At 44.5% G+C, this 15,894-nt stretch overlaps 1 protein-coding gene across 2 annotated transcripts; it reads left to right on the top strand.

The window, feature by feature from the left end:
- The first annotated feature begins 1,179 nt into the window (after positions 1 to 1,179).
- Positions 1,180 to 13,683, top strand: LOC140119852 (uncharacterized). Of its 2 annotated transcripts, XM_072139275.1 has the most exons (5): positions 1,180 to 1,568; positions 1,682 to 1,953; positions 3,770 to 3,851; positions 7,977 to 8,027; positions 10,371 to 13,683. In XM_072139275.1, exons 1-5 carry the CDS (start codon positions 1,484 to 1,486, stop codon positions 10,997 to 10,999), a joined length of 1,119 nt encoding a protein of 372 aa, XP_071995376.1. In that variant the 5' UTR covers positions 1,180 to 1,483; the 3' UTR covers positions 11,000 to 13,683. The 2 variants fall into 2 exon arrangements, with proteins under 2 accessions (XP_071995376.1, XP_071995377.1); XM_072139276.1 differs by lacking the exons at positions 1,180 to 1,568; positions 1,682 to 1,953 and adding an exon at positions 2,560 to 3,426.
- Positions 13,684 to 15,894: the final 2,211 nt, after the last annotated feature.

Genomic DNA, 15,894 nt, shown 5'->3' with positions numbered 1-15,894 from the left:
GAGTTCACATATTCTAATTTTCTCACCTCACTCACAACTTTCTCTGCCGTTGGTAACTCATGTCGTCCCCTGGATCACAGGAGGATTGGACCTTGGACCTTTCAATATTCCCCCTATGTGATCTCAGCGCTTCTCACTTTCTTTTACATCAAGGGTTAACTTGCATCCATCTATGGTGTTTTGTTATATACATTCTGTTTATTATTACTGTTTCTGCATAGACTAGTAGAAAGGGTTAATAAACATTGGGAGACGTTTCTGCGTTTCTCCGTCCGTCCAGTAATTTTCCATCAGATGTTTTTCTTCAGACTTGTTTACCAGACGGCGCGACCTTTAGAGTGACAGGTGATGTCTGGATTGGTGTTTACACTGTAGAATCTGCTAGAATATTGTGGAGACTCCATGTAAGTCTGCGGGAGGACGATCGGTCATTGTGTGTGGTGAAATGTAAGTGCTCCTCCCCTGGTAGAAGGTTTATAAGGAGAACAATCCGAGTTCTTAGTGTCTTCAGATTGGGAACAGAGCTCGGAGGAGAAGTCTCTGCCCGTCTACTGTCTACTAGGCAACCAGAAGAAGACGCTGAGACGGAGATCCTCTGCCTCAGACCCCGGGCTCCAGCCTGTGACCAGGGCAAAAACCTTCTGAGAAAGAGAGGACAGATAGCCCAGATTGAAGAAGTCTGTCCTATGATTGGCACCTGAATTATTTCAGTAAAGAAGGAAACTGTTCACTGCAGACACCGACTCTCTGGTTCACCACATCTTACCATCCCCTCCGGAGAGCAGCAACACTTGGTGAGCTATGAGGCCACCCCTAACCCGGGTCCTGCACTCACCCTTTCTGGTCTATGATACATTGGTGATGAACACCATAAAACCAATTTTCATACCCACAGAATCAGCGTCATAGTTCATCTCTTAGTCTTTTTAATAGTTTATCTATAGTCCTTTAATGTTCTGTTAATTTCTCCTAAAGATGATCCTTTCCATCAATGATCCACCAGGGATCCGGGAGAAGGACAGAGAGCAGATGGCGGCCAGGATCCTGGAGCTCACCCTGGAGATGATCTCCTTGATAACCGGAGAGGTGAGAGTCTCCCAGGACACGGCTCTTATCTCTAGGAATAACAGCGGGAAATGACTGGAGAGGTGAAGGATTCTTAGGATCTATGTAGTGATCAGTGTCTCCCCATACACAGGATTACACAGTAGTGAAGAAGTCGTCTGGTGAGTGTGTGACCCCCCGTGTGTCAGGAGGATGGACCCAGAGCCCCATCACCGAGCCTCCACCTCATTCACTGATACATGAGCAGAAGATCCTAGAACTTACCTCCAGGATCACTGAGCTGCTGAGCGGAGAGGTGAGCGCTGCCGGGAATGCTGGGACATTGTACAATAACACAAGGGAGGTGTCTGGGTGATGACTGTGTCATTGTGGGTGTCAGGCTCCTATAAGGTGTCAGGACTTCACTGTCTATTTCTCCATGGAGGAGTGGGAGTATATAGAAGGACACAAGGACCAGTACAAGGACATCATGATGGAGGGCCACCAGCCCCTCACATCACCAGGTAAGAGGAGACCTTCCTGATTATAGAGGACAGAGCAGGTGTGAGGTCACCTCCTCCATCATCTCATCATCACATATAGACAATGTATCAGTCACTGTGTATATTTCCTATAGATGGATCCAGTCAGAGAAATCCACCAGAGAGATGTCCCAGTCCTGAAGATTCCCAAGATATTACACAGGAACCAGAGAGATGTCCCAGTCCTGGAGATTCCCGGGATATTACACAGGAACCAGAGAGATGTCCCAGTCCTGAAGATTCCCGAGATATTAAAGAGGAACCAGAGAGAGGTCCCAGTCCTGGAGATTCCCGAGATATTAAAGAGGAACCAGAGAGATGTCCCAGTCCTGAGGAACCGGAAGAGAACATCCCATTGGATCATCAGGTAGATGGAGCTGAGATTCCTGTAAGTCCTCTATAGATTGATGTAATGAAGCTTTTACTAACCTCGATCCTGCAGCAGTGGGTGGAGGGTCTGTTGGATGATGTTAGATAATTTTAAGCCCTTTTGCAATTGGATTAGTTACCCGAATCTTGCTCCTTCCTCTTGTATTCAGCAGACTTCCCCCTGCTATCAGTGACTCCTCAGATGGTTGTTGCTGGGCACTTCCCGTCCTCACTGAGCTGACTATAGAGGGAGGCTGTACATGTGAGACCTCTCCCTGCTCTCAGCTGATTCTCCTCATGGCTGCCAGGAGCTCTAACTAATGTAGTAACCAAACAACTAAACTCACCTCTCCCTCAGCTTTCCCTACACTTGTATATAAACATATAATCCACACAGACACAAGCTGCAGCTCCATCACAGTCCCCCCTCCCCCATTCCCTCACACTCCACAGTGGGAAGTGGCAGGAGAGACTCTCCAAGTCCACAAGCTGCCCCCTTATGTGCTGTGCTGAAGGTATAGATAGGTAGGGGATACATACATACATACATACATACATAGATATGGGATAGATATAAGATAGATAGATGATTGAGCAGATAGAAGGTGCATTAGATGAAGGAGAGGAGGGGCATTTCGTTATTACACTCTTCTCTAGCTACACAACAAAAAAATGAAACAAAAAACAAAATGTAGAAAGTATTAAAAAAACACTTTATTACATTAATTAAAACAAATACATTTAAAAAGACACAGAAGACGTCCCCCGATAGTGAGATACATAATACATAAATATACATAATAAGTAGATGGCAGAGGTATAGAAGGTCTAGTCCTCAGAACAAGGCAAGGGATTTACTTACAGACAAGTAATCACATTACCCGAGGGTAATAACAGAGGACAGGGGGCTCATACACAGGTGTATACAGGCAGTCCCCAGGTTACATACAAGATAGGTTCCATAGGTTTGTTCTTAAGTTAAATTTGTATGTCGAAACTGTATATTTTACATTTGTAGTTCCAGACAAAAAAAAATTTTGCCGCAGTGACGGCTGTAGTTAAAAAAATTTTTTTGCTGTAATTGGACCCAGGATTATCAATAAAGCTTCATTACAGACACATTACAGCTGATCATTACAGTATGGGACTATCGTAACATCCAGAGACTTCACCAGAGGTCACAGGGGGCAGAGGGGTCCATCTGTGACTAGGGGTCGTCTGTAAGTCGGGTGTTCTTAATTAGGGGACTGCCTGTACAGACCAAGGTTGGCCACCACCTGACACGTGTTTCATGAGGGGTCTGTGTGTATATACCTGTGTATGTGCCCCCTGCCCTCTGTTATTCACACTTGCCTTTGTGGGTGTGTCTAAGCTGTGGTCTCATTGTGATGATGTCACAGGAGGCAGGTTCCGCCCCTCCATCTTCCTGATTGTAGAGCTGGAAACCATTGGTTACTATGGGCCAAAAAAGGTACTAAATGAGGACCGAGAGGCAAAATACTTTTAGCAGTGATTCCCGGGGACACCTGGAGCAGAATTATGTTTTTTAGGTTTTTCTTTCTCAGAATGACGGTTAAAGTCCAGAAGTGAATAATCTTCTCCCTGGTGTCCATGAGTCTCCACCTCAGGATCGGGTCACATCGGGTTATGCAGTAATATAACCGGAACATTGATGTTGATGTGTAAAATATTTGGATGAATGTGGATCCCGTCTCCTCCTGCAGGAGATTATTCCCTTAGTTCCTGGTTCTGGAGGTTTCTGTCCATCACTTGGATATAAGAGAATCTCTGGAGACATTTCCTTGTTTTCTCAGGTCCTTCATGTTGGATCTTTCCAGGAAAGTTGTGGTGGAAGGAGGAGCGGAGAGGAAATCCCCTCATCAGTGACAGAGGAGGGTAAGAGCCTTTCATGTATCTTGTGGGTTATTCTTCCCTTATACATTGCAGGGAGAGGTCACATCCAGGGGAGGAGATGGAGATGACATAGACACCGGCTCATCTGTCTCTGGTTTCCTCCTCCAGTCAGTCACATCAGTCTATATCCACACGTTGTGTTACTATACGGCTCGGAGGAATACCTGACCTACCTGTACGTCATATGTATCTTAAGGCCGTATGGAAGGGGCTCACTAGCTGCACCCGCTCCGTACATAGCAGGTGTTAGCTGCCTGATGCAACTAACACACACGGCTCAGACCTGCCATTGGTGCTGGCACTGATCTCAGGTGTTAACCCCTCAAGTGCCATATGGGCGCTGCCATCTTGGATCCGGACAGAGCCCCCTGTGACATCACCGGATGGCATTATCTCTTTGCTATGACAGCCGGGACCCTTAGAATTGGTCCCGTGCACAGCAGGATCTGTAAACTGTTGTATTCCAGTTTATTTCATAAGTGATCAGACCTCCTAGGGTCTAAGTGATCAGGCCTCCTAGGGTCTAAGTGATCAGGCCTCCTAGGGTCTAAGTGATCAGGCCTCCTAGGGTCTAAGTGATCAGGCCTCCTAGGGTCTAAGTGATCAGGCCTCCTAGGGTCTAAGTGATCAGGCCTCCTAGGGTCTAAGTGATCAGGCCTCCTAGGGTCTAAGTGATCAGGCCTCCTAGGGTCTAAGTGATCAGGCCTCCTAGGGTCTAAGTGATCAGGCCTCCTAGGGTCTAAGTGATCAGGCCTCCTAGGGTCTAAGTGATCAGGCCTCCTAGGGTCTAAGTGATCAGGCCTCCTAGGGTCTAAGTGATCAGGCCTCCTAGGGTCTAAGTGATCAGGCCTCCTAGGGTCTAAGTGATCAGGCCTCCTAGGGTCTAAGTGATCAGGCCTCCTAGGGTCTAAGTGATCAGGCCTCCTAGGGTTCAAGTAAAATGTCCCAAATGTTGAGACAATTGTGAGACATTTATTTGCTAAATACATTTGATAAATTCACCCCACAGAATACTGTACATTAAAAAAATAGTTTAAAAAATGCAAATATTTGAAAAAAAAACCCCTAAAAATTCAAATACCCTAGAACATAAATAAAAATACACGTAAGGTATCCCCGATCAAAATATAAAACCAGTTATTCCCGATGCTGATCACTGTGACAGGAAAATGCTCCCAAATATCTGATTTTTTTGGTGATTTTAATAAAAAGTGGTCCAAAGGTAATATACTCCCCAAAACAGAAGCATTAAAAACATCAGTACGTCCTGCAGAAAATGACACCTTCTACAGATCTGGACACCAAAGTATTAACCCCTTACCGACATTTGACGTACTATTACGTCACATGCCAGCTGCAGGGGTAAGGAGAAGGCTCCTGGGCTGAGGTCTCTCCATATAAGGTGGGCGTTTGCTGCATATTGCAAAGGTGCATTTAAATCCTGGCAGATTGGGGGGCCATGGCAGCCTCGGGTCTTCCGAAGAACCCGAGGCTGTCTGATTTTAACCTATTCATTATGATGTGTGATTTGCACATTGTAATGAATTAGGAGGAAAATCCCCATATACCGCCATACAATCGATCAAACAACCGAGGGTTAAAGTACCCTAGGGGGGTCTGAAAAATAATAAAAATAATAAATTAAAAAAATTATATTTAAAAAACTAAAAATTCTAATCAACCCCCTTTCCCTAGAACTGATATGAATAAACAGTAAAAATCATAATCATGTTAGGTTTTGTCGCGTCCCAAAATGTCCTATATATCAAAATATAATAATGGTTATTCCCGGCCGTGAACACCGTAATGTAAAATACTGCCCAAATGTAGACGTCGTTTGGGCATTATGGATTTTTAAAGGTGGGGAGTGAAAAATGAAAACGCAAAAAAAGGGCCTCAAAAGGCGTCAGAAGAAATGTAGTTAGACGAAGACTAAAAACCTGTATAAATTTTGTATCTCTGTGATACAGGCCACCAAAAGAACAAAGGGGGGGTCGTTTGGAGCGCACAGGTAAAGCAGTAAAAACGAAGTGCACGTGAATATGGCGCAAGTGCGTTTTTTTCCCATCAATTTCCCTGTATTTGGCATTTTTTTCCTGCTGCCCAGAACACGGCATGGAATATTAAATACCATCATAACGAGCCCTCACACAGCTTAACATAAAAGAGTTATGTTGTTTTTCAGGTGGGGAGCAAAAATCAGAAACTTAGGCTGAATTCACACCAGGCCGTTCAGGGGACGTATATATGGCCGATATACGTCCCCCATAGACAGCAATGGGCACACAGCGCCCAACGTGAGTGGTACGGTGCTGCACACGTGTGGCACCATACAACTTCCTACCCTGTGAAAAGATAGGACATGTCCCTTCTTTTCTCAGCATACGGCGCTGTGCGGCATATATCCCTGTGCAGAGCAGCGCTCACCTCCTCCTCCTCTCCCCGGTGCCACCCTGTGCCCGCCATGCTACTGCACTGCGGCCAAAGGCGGTGTGAATGCGCCCTTAAAATGGAAAAAGTCCATTGCTGCAAAAAGTTTAGGCCAGGTGGTGACTGCAAATTTTTGTTCGACACTTTCCCTGGTCGCATTTTTTGCCGTATTTCCAGATTTAAAGTTCCTATTTCACAAAAAAATCATTACTGTCCCCAGAAGGTGTAGGATCCACAATTTTTGTCACATATTCACTTCATAACTTAACTCCTCGAACAGCAGATGTATCCAGTAGGAGATGCATCTGACCAGCGGGGAAAAAAATAGATGGGCCCACAATTCCAGACTAAAGATGCGTGTGCACAGCGGATCATGCGGTGAGGCACACATTGCGGAGCTCTCGTCTTTCATCCGGCATTTTCACAGCCATCAATGGATAATCCTGCCCCGACTCACCATGCCAGGTTCGAGAATACCTCCGGTGGCTTTTCCTCTTAACCCTCATCAGTGATTGGATCAGCAGTGCTTAGCCCGGTTGGGTGCCGGAGTTCTAAGATGATGCCAGTGTTCCTGCTTATTACACGCCGCGATCATGAGTAAACAGAGGGAGAAGGCGGAGCACTTGGCGCGCTTTGCAAGGCTGGAGGATGACGCTACTGGACCCCGGTTTTGTGGGACAAAACTGACGACCTTGAAAAGAAAGTCAGGAGAAACAGCGTGCGGCTGGTAGGAGTCCCGGAGAAGGTGGAAGGGCAGAATTCAACTACGTTCTTTGAGGACTGGTTCCAGATATTTAGTAAAGAGGCTCTGTCCCCACTATCTACTATTGAGAGAGCACACCGAGTGCCAGTACGCTCCCTGCCTCCGAGGTGTGCACCTTGATCTATTCTGGACACTATCCTGTGATTGGCCCACGATCATTCTGACCTCACAGTAAATGGCTCTAAAATATCTTCGTTTACGGATGATATCATAGAGGTCCAAAAAAAGAAGCGCCAAGTTCATCGATATCAAGAAACAATTGCCTTATTCCATGTTGTCTCCAGCCAGACTTTGTGTTGTAGCGTTGAGAACGTTGCATTTCTTTGGCGACCCATTTTTCACTCTCCAGTGGTTGGGTCAACATAAGGGACAACTACATGTTCCTGCTGACTGATGTCTTCTTTCCTGGTCCTCACAGTTTCATGATATTTTTGTAAAATTGCTTAACCCTTTGACACTGAAGATATTTTTCTTTGACATCCACCTTGCTTGGCAACGTCCCCCCAAAAAACCCCTTCTCCGTACTTCCATGCAGTCCTCTGTCCGGATATCCGACGGCGCATGTTCCCATGACTAAGTGCATCCTATTCCGTTGTCCATGCCATATAACGTGAGGTCAGCTACATGATATATCCCTTAGTATTTTGTAGTCGTAGTCAAGCTATCAGTACACGCATCTTACTACTTAGACTCTCGGACACTTCCCCATGCCTGATGAAGAGAACTAGAATTTTCGAAAGCTCTCCATTAAATCTACTCATTCAGCCACTAAAGGGCGTTGTCTGATATCATAGTGATATATCAGTGTTATCAGATGTAGCTATGTGTTCTATTATGTAACTGCTGTATTTGAGATTGTATACGTATATATTTATAAAGATCTGATATTCACGAACCGTTGTTCTTATTTACAGACAAAACCGTTTTCCAGCCTCCCCCATCAATCGCCTTAATGCAACAGCTTGGTAAGTAGAAAGACTTCTGCCATGTAAAGGGATTAGTAATGGTGGATATCAAAGGTGAATAATGTAATTTTGAAAGATAATGGGGCTCATTTACTAAGGACTCCACGGCTGCACTTTCGTCGGGTTTCCTGATTTTTTTTTTTTCGTTTTGCGCCAAATTCTGATTTGGGATTTTGGCGCATGTGATCGGATTTTGCCGCAATCGCCCCGTCGAATTTGGAAAAAACACGGAATTTAAAAAACTAATTGTGTCGCAAAATCAATCACTCACACGCAGCGGGAATAGGTTGCTGAACTCCGGCGGACTTGAGCGCAGCAACAACACCTGGTGGACATGGGGCGCACAACCTTAGTGAATCTCCAGAAGACCCGAATCCTCGCCTGACTTTATCGATCCCCAGGGAGGACAATAATTTGTACCAATGGCAAGAACATTACACTACATCCCAAAAAACCTGAAATAATAGAATGAAAAAACTGTATAACAGGAGACATTTCATCACAGGAAACATGTTATACCGAGGGGGGGGGGAGTGTTGGGCATGGCTTACTAGTGCCTTCCCAATTGTGCTTTGGGCCCTTTTTGCAATTTTAGCAAGTTTGGTTTTGTACTTTCCATTAAGACTGAACAACCCCCCCCCCCCCTCCCAGCAGACGGCGGAATAGACAATGAAGCTAGCGATGTTTGTCTTGTAGAACATGCTCAAGATCTGGCTACATATTTTGAAGGATGTTCCTGAGGAAGTGCATATGGGACCATAATTTTTTTGTGCACCATGTCTCTGTTGGTCGTCCACTCGAGTTTGTTGTCAATCAGTACGCCTAGGTACTTGTAGGATCTGGGTTTTGAGCATTTACATGTTGCCACATATACACCTCCTACACTGTTTAAAAATTGGCTGTAGAGGTAAGGCTACATTCACACTGCCATATGGGGGACGTATATACGGCCAACGTATATACAGCCGATATACGTCCCCCATAGACGGCAATGGGTGCATCGCACCCTACGGGAGCGGTACTGTGCAGCACACATGCGGCACCGTACCGCTCCGTACCCCGGAAAAAGATAGGACATGTCCTATCTTTCTCCGTAGTACGGCGCCGTGCACCATAACTTCCTATGGAGAGGGGCGGGGGTGAGCTCCTCCTCCTCTCCCCGTGCACTGCCGTTGCCCGGTACGGTACGGGCGGGCAACGGCAGTGTGAATGTAGCCTAAGTATTTTAGTTCTTGGCATGAATTTAGAATGGTTTCAATGAGGAAAGCACGGCTCGTGGTAGACTGGTACAATTCTGGGTCCACCAGGAGTAGGCATAGCTTAGGATCCTCAGCTACTTACTTAGGAGATGCTGTGTGCTGAAAATGTGCTTAGAATGTCAGGGTAAAAGGTTTATATACACTTCTATTTAGCTTTTGAAAATGCACTAGCATCTGACACATAGAAAGAGACAGATCAGAGATGATAGGATCCATGAGATGGATATAAAGCACAATGACACTCTCAGCTCTGCTATCTACCTTCTGTCTGTAACTTGTAGAGGAAGTCTCTGCACACTGCTGCTTGCCGACAGCAAGTGCCTGTGTCTGAGCTGGTTTTGTAATGCGGGCAGAAGGCAGGGAGCACTGCGGTATGCAGATAAGAGAAGCTATTAATAAGAAGAATCCGACAATAGTCAGAAAATTGTGTACACCAGGACTGATAGAGACAGGTTGGACTTATATCTGTGAAATGCTGTATTTTTTTTAAAAACAGTGAATTAGAGAATGTGTTATTTTGCTATCCTGAATACATTTAAGAATCTTGTCTTCCTTAGGTTCTTATAGTTAAAAGTTCTTGGATATGTGTTTAATATCTTTTTCTTTGTGGTGTAGTATATTTCTGTATGATACAGAGTTCCAGTGCTCTGTGCTGTCAGTTCTGTGTCTTCCCTATCTTGCTCTCTACTAAATCTCTGGACAAACAGTAACACTGATTCTGTGTCCTGATTGGCTGGGCTGATTGTGCCCTCAATGCTCTGGCCTCACTGCCCTTAGCTGATGTCACAACTAGAAAGTCCCGCCCACTACAGGAAAAGCTGAGCGTTTTACAGATAGCCCTATATCTCAGGATAGGAAGAAGCCAGCAGCATGATACAGGTATCGTTGGAATTGTTGTCAAGGGCTTAAACTATTTTTTGTTAGCTTTACAGTTACACTTTAAAAATCAAATGTATCAAAATATGAATTAAAATACATTTAGTAAATACATTTTTTTTATCTATAGATTAATAGTTTATCGATGTATTGCTTTACCTATGTTTTGTAACTGGGTTGATTTTTAATTTTTTTTTTACATTTTTAGTAAACAAAATTCCAAGAGGTTCCCATCTCTCCTCATCTCCTTGTGGTGAAGACGAAGATAATCAATTATATCTTTCCACAAAGGAGGGAAATCGTGAAGATAAAAGGCAGTTCTCATGTCCTGAATGTGGGAAGGGGTTTGACCACAAATCAAATCTTGTTAACCATCAGAGAAGCCACACATCGGTGAAATCATCGTTTTCATGTACTGAATGTGGGAAATGTTTTAACAAGAAATCACTTCTTGTTAACCATCAGAGAACTCACACAGGGGAGAAGCCATTTGTTTGTACTGAATGTGGGAAATGTTTTAGTGCTAATTCAAATCTTTTAAAACATTTGAGAATTCACACAGGGGAGAAGCCATTTTCATGTACCGAATGTGGGAAATGTTTTAGTGAGAAAGCTCATCTGGTTTACCATCTGAGAACTCACACAGGAGAGAAGCCCTTTTCATGCACGGAATGTGGCAAAGGTTTTAGCCAGAAAATAGTCCTCCTAAAACACTGTAGAACCCACACAGGGGAGAAGCCATTCTCATGTACGGAATGTGAAAAATGTTTTACCCATAAATCAGGTCTTGAAAAACATAAGAGACTTCATGCAGGAGAGAAGACATCTTTGTGTTAAACGGTTAAGAAATGTGACCTGTTTTGGTATCATTCGTTGGATTTTCTATTCAGATCTGGAATCTTCTGGATTGTCATGTATCATTGTTAATAAACAACATGGACAGCATGGACAAAGCTCCATTACATGGCTGGCTTTTACCTATAATCATGCCAAAAACAACCAAACCATAACCTTGGCTGAAGGAACCTCCCACCATGGTTCCAGCAATATGAGAAAGTCCCAGTCTTCGTAGTGGACAGGTTAGAGTAATTTGGCAAAGGCATCTTCCCAGTCGTGTGCCCACGGTACTGCTTCTGAGAAAGAGTTGGATGATTCGCCGTTCTCTGAACATGACCTGACCTAAAAGTTCAAACTGAATCGGCTGGTTAGAATGTAGTGTACCCCAAAATGGAGTACGAAACGGGATGCTGAATAGGCATGTGTGTCATCGTAGACAATCAGATATCGTTCCAGAACTCCAGTCTCTACTATTAAGACCATCGAGGGCTGTTTACACATTTCAGATTACACCGAGTCCTTAATTATAACAAGTTCAACAATCCAGTGCCTCTCTAACCTCAAAGATAGACAAGTTATGGGTGGACGTTAGTCTGCCGAGGCAACGTGCTGAACGTCCATGGAGAAATCATTCACTGTAGACTTTCTTCACTTCAAATTTATGGTGAACACCTATAACTGTGCCCTTGGCCTTGCTAAATAGGTCTATTTCAACAATCTTATACTTTATTTCACCTATCTTATATCCTCTCTCTCCTAAATCGCTCTTCAATACTCTTCACTCCTTACTAACATCAAAGGTGCAGCCACAGGCATTGGAGCTATTGCCACCTATTAAAAGATTAAATAGACTGTATCCGACAGGAAATTATCTCTGTGAATCCCCTTTGCTCCAGTACCTACCTCGGGATAGGGCCTAACTTTCTATGACTGGAGATCCTCTTTGAAGCCTTCGACGGTCACTGGTCAGAAAGGGGTGAAGATGCAAGTGCAACATCCCCCACCGGGGCCTAGCCATTTCTTGGGACGGAGGCAGCCGGGGCCCAGAATACCTGAGTGGTTGGCGATTGTGGCCTAAGGCGCGCTGATGTCATGGTGCTTGGTATGGGGACCGGAGGGCTGTCCTACAGCCTGGCAGGTCTCCAGCAGGTGGTGTGTGCAAGAAATATGGAGGGAGAAGCTGATGTACTGGTTCTCCCTGGGGCAACCCCTGAGTGTCTGTAAGATATGTCCCTGGGTAATGGATGGGGAGCCCGTGGTGGTAACAGCTGTATCCAGGGATCAGACGGAGGCAACGTTGTTCCAAATAACTCACGGTTCTTTATTGAACAACAGCAGGCAAAGGGCCTAAACGGTCTCACAACAGATTTGGATTACTGGAGTGTGGTTCTCAGGAATAGATCACCAGCCTGGTAATAGATGCAGGCTGGGAGAATTTGGATGAAGCTGTGTCCAAACTGTGGAGGCTGCAGGATCTGCTCTTCTTTAACCCGTTAAGGACCACCTGTTAACTTAAGACGTCATCGGGCGCAAGTCCCAAAGTCTTTAGACGTCGTTGCAGTTTACTTCTGCTCCCGTGACAGAGACAACCGAGACCCTAGGGACAACGGAAATGGGTTTATTACTTCACAATAAAGATCATTTTAACCCCTTCCTTTACAATTTACTCAGTGTCATTGCTGTTTTAGCTCCTATCACTCTCTCGGCTGCTCAGTGTAAAATCCCAGGGTGTGGGGGCTCTCTGAGCAGATACATTACTGTATTATCCATGTAGTTCTGTGGGGTGGAAATGTGTTTACATTATCAGGGTACAGGTGTATATACACTCTCATCTGGCTTCTGTACTAACACACTGACACATAGAGAAAGATGAGACAGAACAGAGATGCATGATGCCTTTTGCACAGAGGCTGGCAGCTCTGCTACATCTCACAGATATGTGCCTGCCTCCCCCTTTCCCCGGATCACTTATCTCCTCGTAGCTTGTTGTTTGCAGCCTCTCTCTCTGCTCGCGATATGCTGGCAGGAAGTAATCAGTCAGTGTCTCTGAGCTCCGTGCAGGGGGTGTGGCTACAGACAGCAATCTTAGCAGCACGATCTCACTCAAAAATACAAGATGGTGGCCAACCCTAAGTGAGAAGTTACTGGGTCCTGTCTAGGGGGCAACTTAAAATAGTGTACAGCAGGACTGATAGAGACAGGTTGGACTTATATCTGTGAAAAGCTGCATTTTTGTTAATAACAGGGAATTAGAGAATGTGTTTTTTTTGTTATCCTAAGTATATATAAGAAACTTGTCTTCTTAGGAGGAATACCCATTTAAATAAAGTTTTTAACAAGTTCGGTTCCAGGATTATTAAATTACAGATAAGAGCAGAGACAGGAGAACTCTCCCATCAGATCTACCTCTGTTAGCATGATGTTAGCAGATAACAAACCGACATAAGTCTCTGTCAATGGAAATCTAATAAAGAAACAGCTCGTGGAGAGAGGGGAGTAAAAAAGAAACTCCAAAATGGAAAAGGCTCCGGTATGGAAGTGGTTAAATTATTTTTGTAAATTGCTTTATGTTTGAACATTGGAAAATGCTTTACTGTGTTACTTTTCTTTTATGATAAGTGATCGTGTGCACAGTTTTTTCTGGGCGTCGGCTCATTTTTCAATAAACATGTTTAGAAAAATAATCCACCTTGGTTTACACTCCAGTTTTTTTTTCCTTATTAAGGTTTATTGAAAGTCAGAATAAAAGAATAGCAGAGGCTATTGGGGCGTGGAGTAGCCCCTCCGGGCAGTGGGAGTGATGGCTACTTCATTCCCCAGTAGCCTGTGAGATCCCTCCTACCTGCAACTCCTCTGAGCTCTTCTCACACGGTTTCTGTGGTCCCTTCTCCCTCTGAGCTGTGCGCATGCGCAGTAGCTTCAGCTTCAGAGCTCATGGGAGGGCCACTATGCATGCACCTGAAGGAGGAGCTAATGCTCAGAGCTCTGAAGGTGCGGGGGCTGCAGAAACAGTGTGAGAAGAGTGCAGAGGACAAGCAGGTAGGAGGGATTACAGAGGCTACTGGGGTGTGGAGTAGCCTTTGCTCCCACTGCCTGGAGAGGATACTCCACGCCCTCATGTGATCACTACTTCATACTAATGCACTGTAATAACCATGCACGTGCCTAAGCTGACAGCCAGACTGCTCAGTCCTACCAGAGTCTGGATCAAGCAGGCTTTGCCTCGGACAGACCCCAAATGTCCGTCAAAGAAGACCACAATCCACAATCTCATTTCTGGGTGGCGGTAAAAGGAAGGAGGGTGCCCCCTCCCTCACCAGGTATGCATATCTAAGAGGTTAGTAGTGTAGATTTGTACCGTGTTAACCATGGAGAGCAGAAGAAGAGGGAAGAAATCAGGAAATACCTCTTTAAGGATAACTGAGTATATTTGATGTTGGAGCTTTGGAGAATACTAGTTCTCTTCGTCAGACATGATGTTATGCAAGAAACAGAAAATCCACAGGATTTTATACACACTAAACAGTGATCATCAAAGGATATTAAAAACTCTTAAAACAACAGATTTATAAATACAGGGACATCTTACGACGGGACGACAATAAAAACATTAAAAACCTGTGAGGCGAGACATGAGCCCTGGCTCTTATCTGTTTGTGGCCTCCAGGTCAGTGGTCGGAGGTCATGAAGCTGCATGAATGTTAAAACCACTTTGTAAGGTGTTGAATCTCTGCAGTAATTTATACTCTGATTCTTTCCTTTCCCTCTGTGTCTTAAAATGTCCCATTAACCAGTTCGCGACAGCCCTCCGTGTATTTAAATTTTGAAAAAAATGACACCACCCACAGCTCCGTGCACCAAAGTATAAAAAAGGTATTAGCGCCAGAAGTCGGCAAAATAAAAATAAAAAAATTTGTACAGGAGGTTTTAATTTTTGTAAATGTATGAAAACATTATAAAACCTATACAAATTTGGTATCCCCTTAATTGTACCGACCCAGAGAATAAAGTAGACCTGTCATTTGGGGTGCACAGTGAAAGACGTAATATCCAAGCCCACAAGAAAATGGCGCAAATTCGTTTTTTCACCATTTTCACTGCATTTGGAATTTCGCTTCCAAGTACATGGCATGGAATATTTAATACCATCACTATGAAGTGCAATTTGTTACGCAGAAAACAAGCCGTCACACAGCTCTTTACGTGTAAAAATAAAAAAGTTATAGATTTTTGAAGGTGGGGAGTAAAAAATGGATATGAAAAAACAGGAAAGGGCCCGTAACCGGTTAAAATAGTAATCTGCAGATGGCCCATAGTGAGGTCCTCTCTGGAGAAATGTGCAGCCGCTGGGAGATTTTTCCTTTCATGTTTAATATCAGATCGGTGCGAGTTCATGCGCTGATGGAGTCTCTGGATGTTTCCCCAACATAAAGGCCTGTGGTTGGACACTGCTGACACATAATAAGGTACCACATTAGATGACCTGCAGGAGAAGGTCCCCTTGATCTGATGTACCTGCTGTGATTGAGGTACCTGATCACCGTGTGAATGTGCTGGCACGTGTTACACCTGCTTTGCAGGCATGTTAGGTAGCATTTTCTGATGGAGGTCTCAGGGCTCCGGACAACCAGTTGTTTCAGGTTTGGTGGTTGCCAGAAGGACAGGAGAGGAGGGACTGGAAATATTTATTTTTGTCTCGGATCTTTATGCAGAATCGGTTGGAGTTCCTTGGCAATGTGACGCAGGATCTCCAGTTGTGGCTGTAAGTGACTACTAGGGGCACTCTGGCCTCCTGCTGAGTCTCCTTATATTTGAGTAAATCCTCTCTGTTGATGGCTGCAGCTTTACTTATTTGGTTATCAGTCACTTTTGGTCGGTAGCCCAACTGGAGAAAT

The sequence above is a fragment of the Engystomops pustulosus genome, chromosome 2 (genome assembly GCF_040894005.1).
Source record: "Engystomops pustulosus chromosome 2, aEngPut4.maternal, whole genome shotgun sequence".
In the NCBI taxonomy this organism is placed as follows: Eukaryota; Metazoa; Chordata; class Amphibia; order Anura; family Leptodactylidae; genus Engystomops; species Engystomops pustulosus.
The sequence above is the reverse complement of the archived record's forward strand: the minus strand, read 5'-3'. Positions and strand labels throughout refer to the sequence as shown.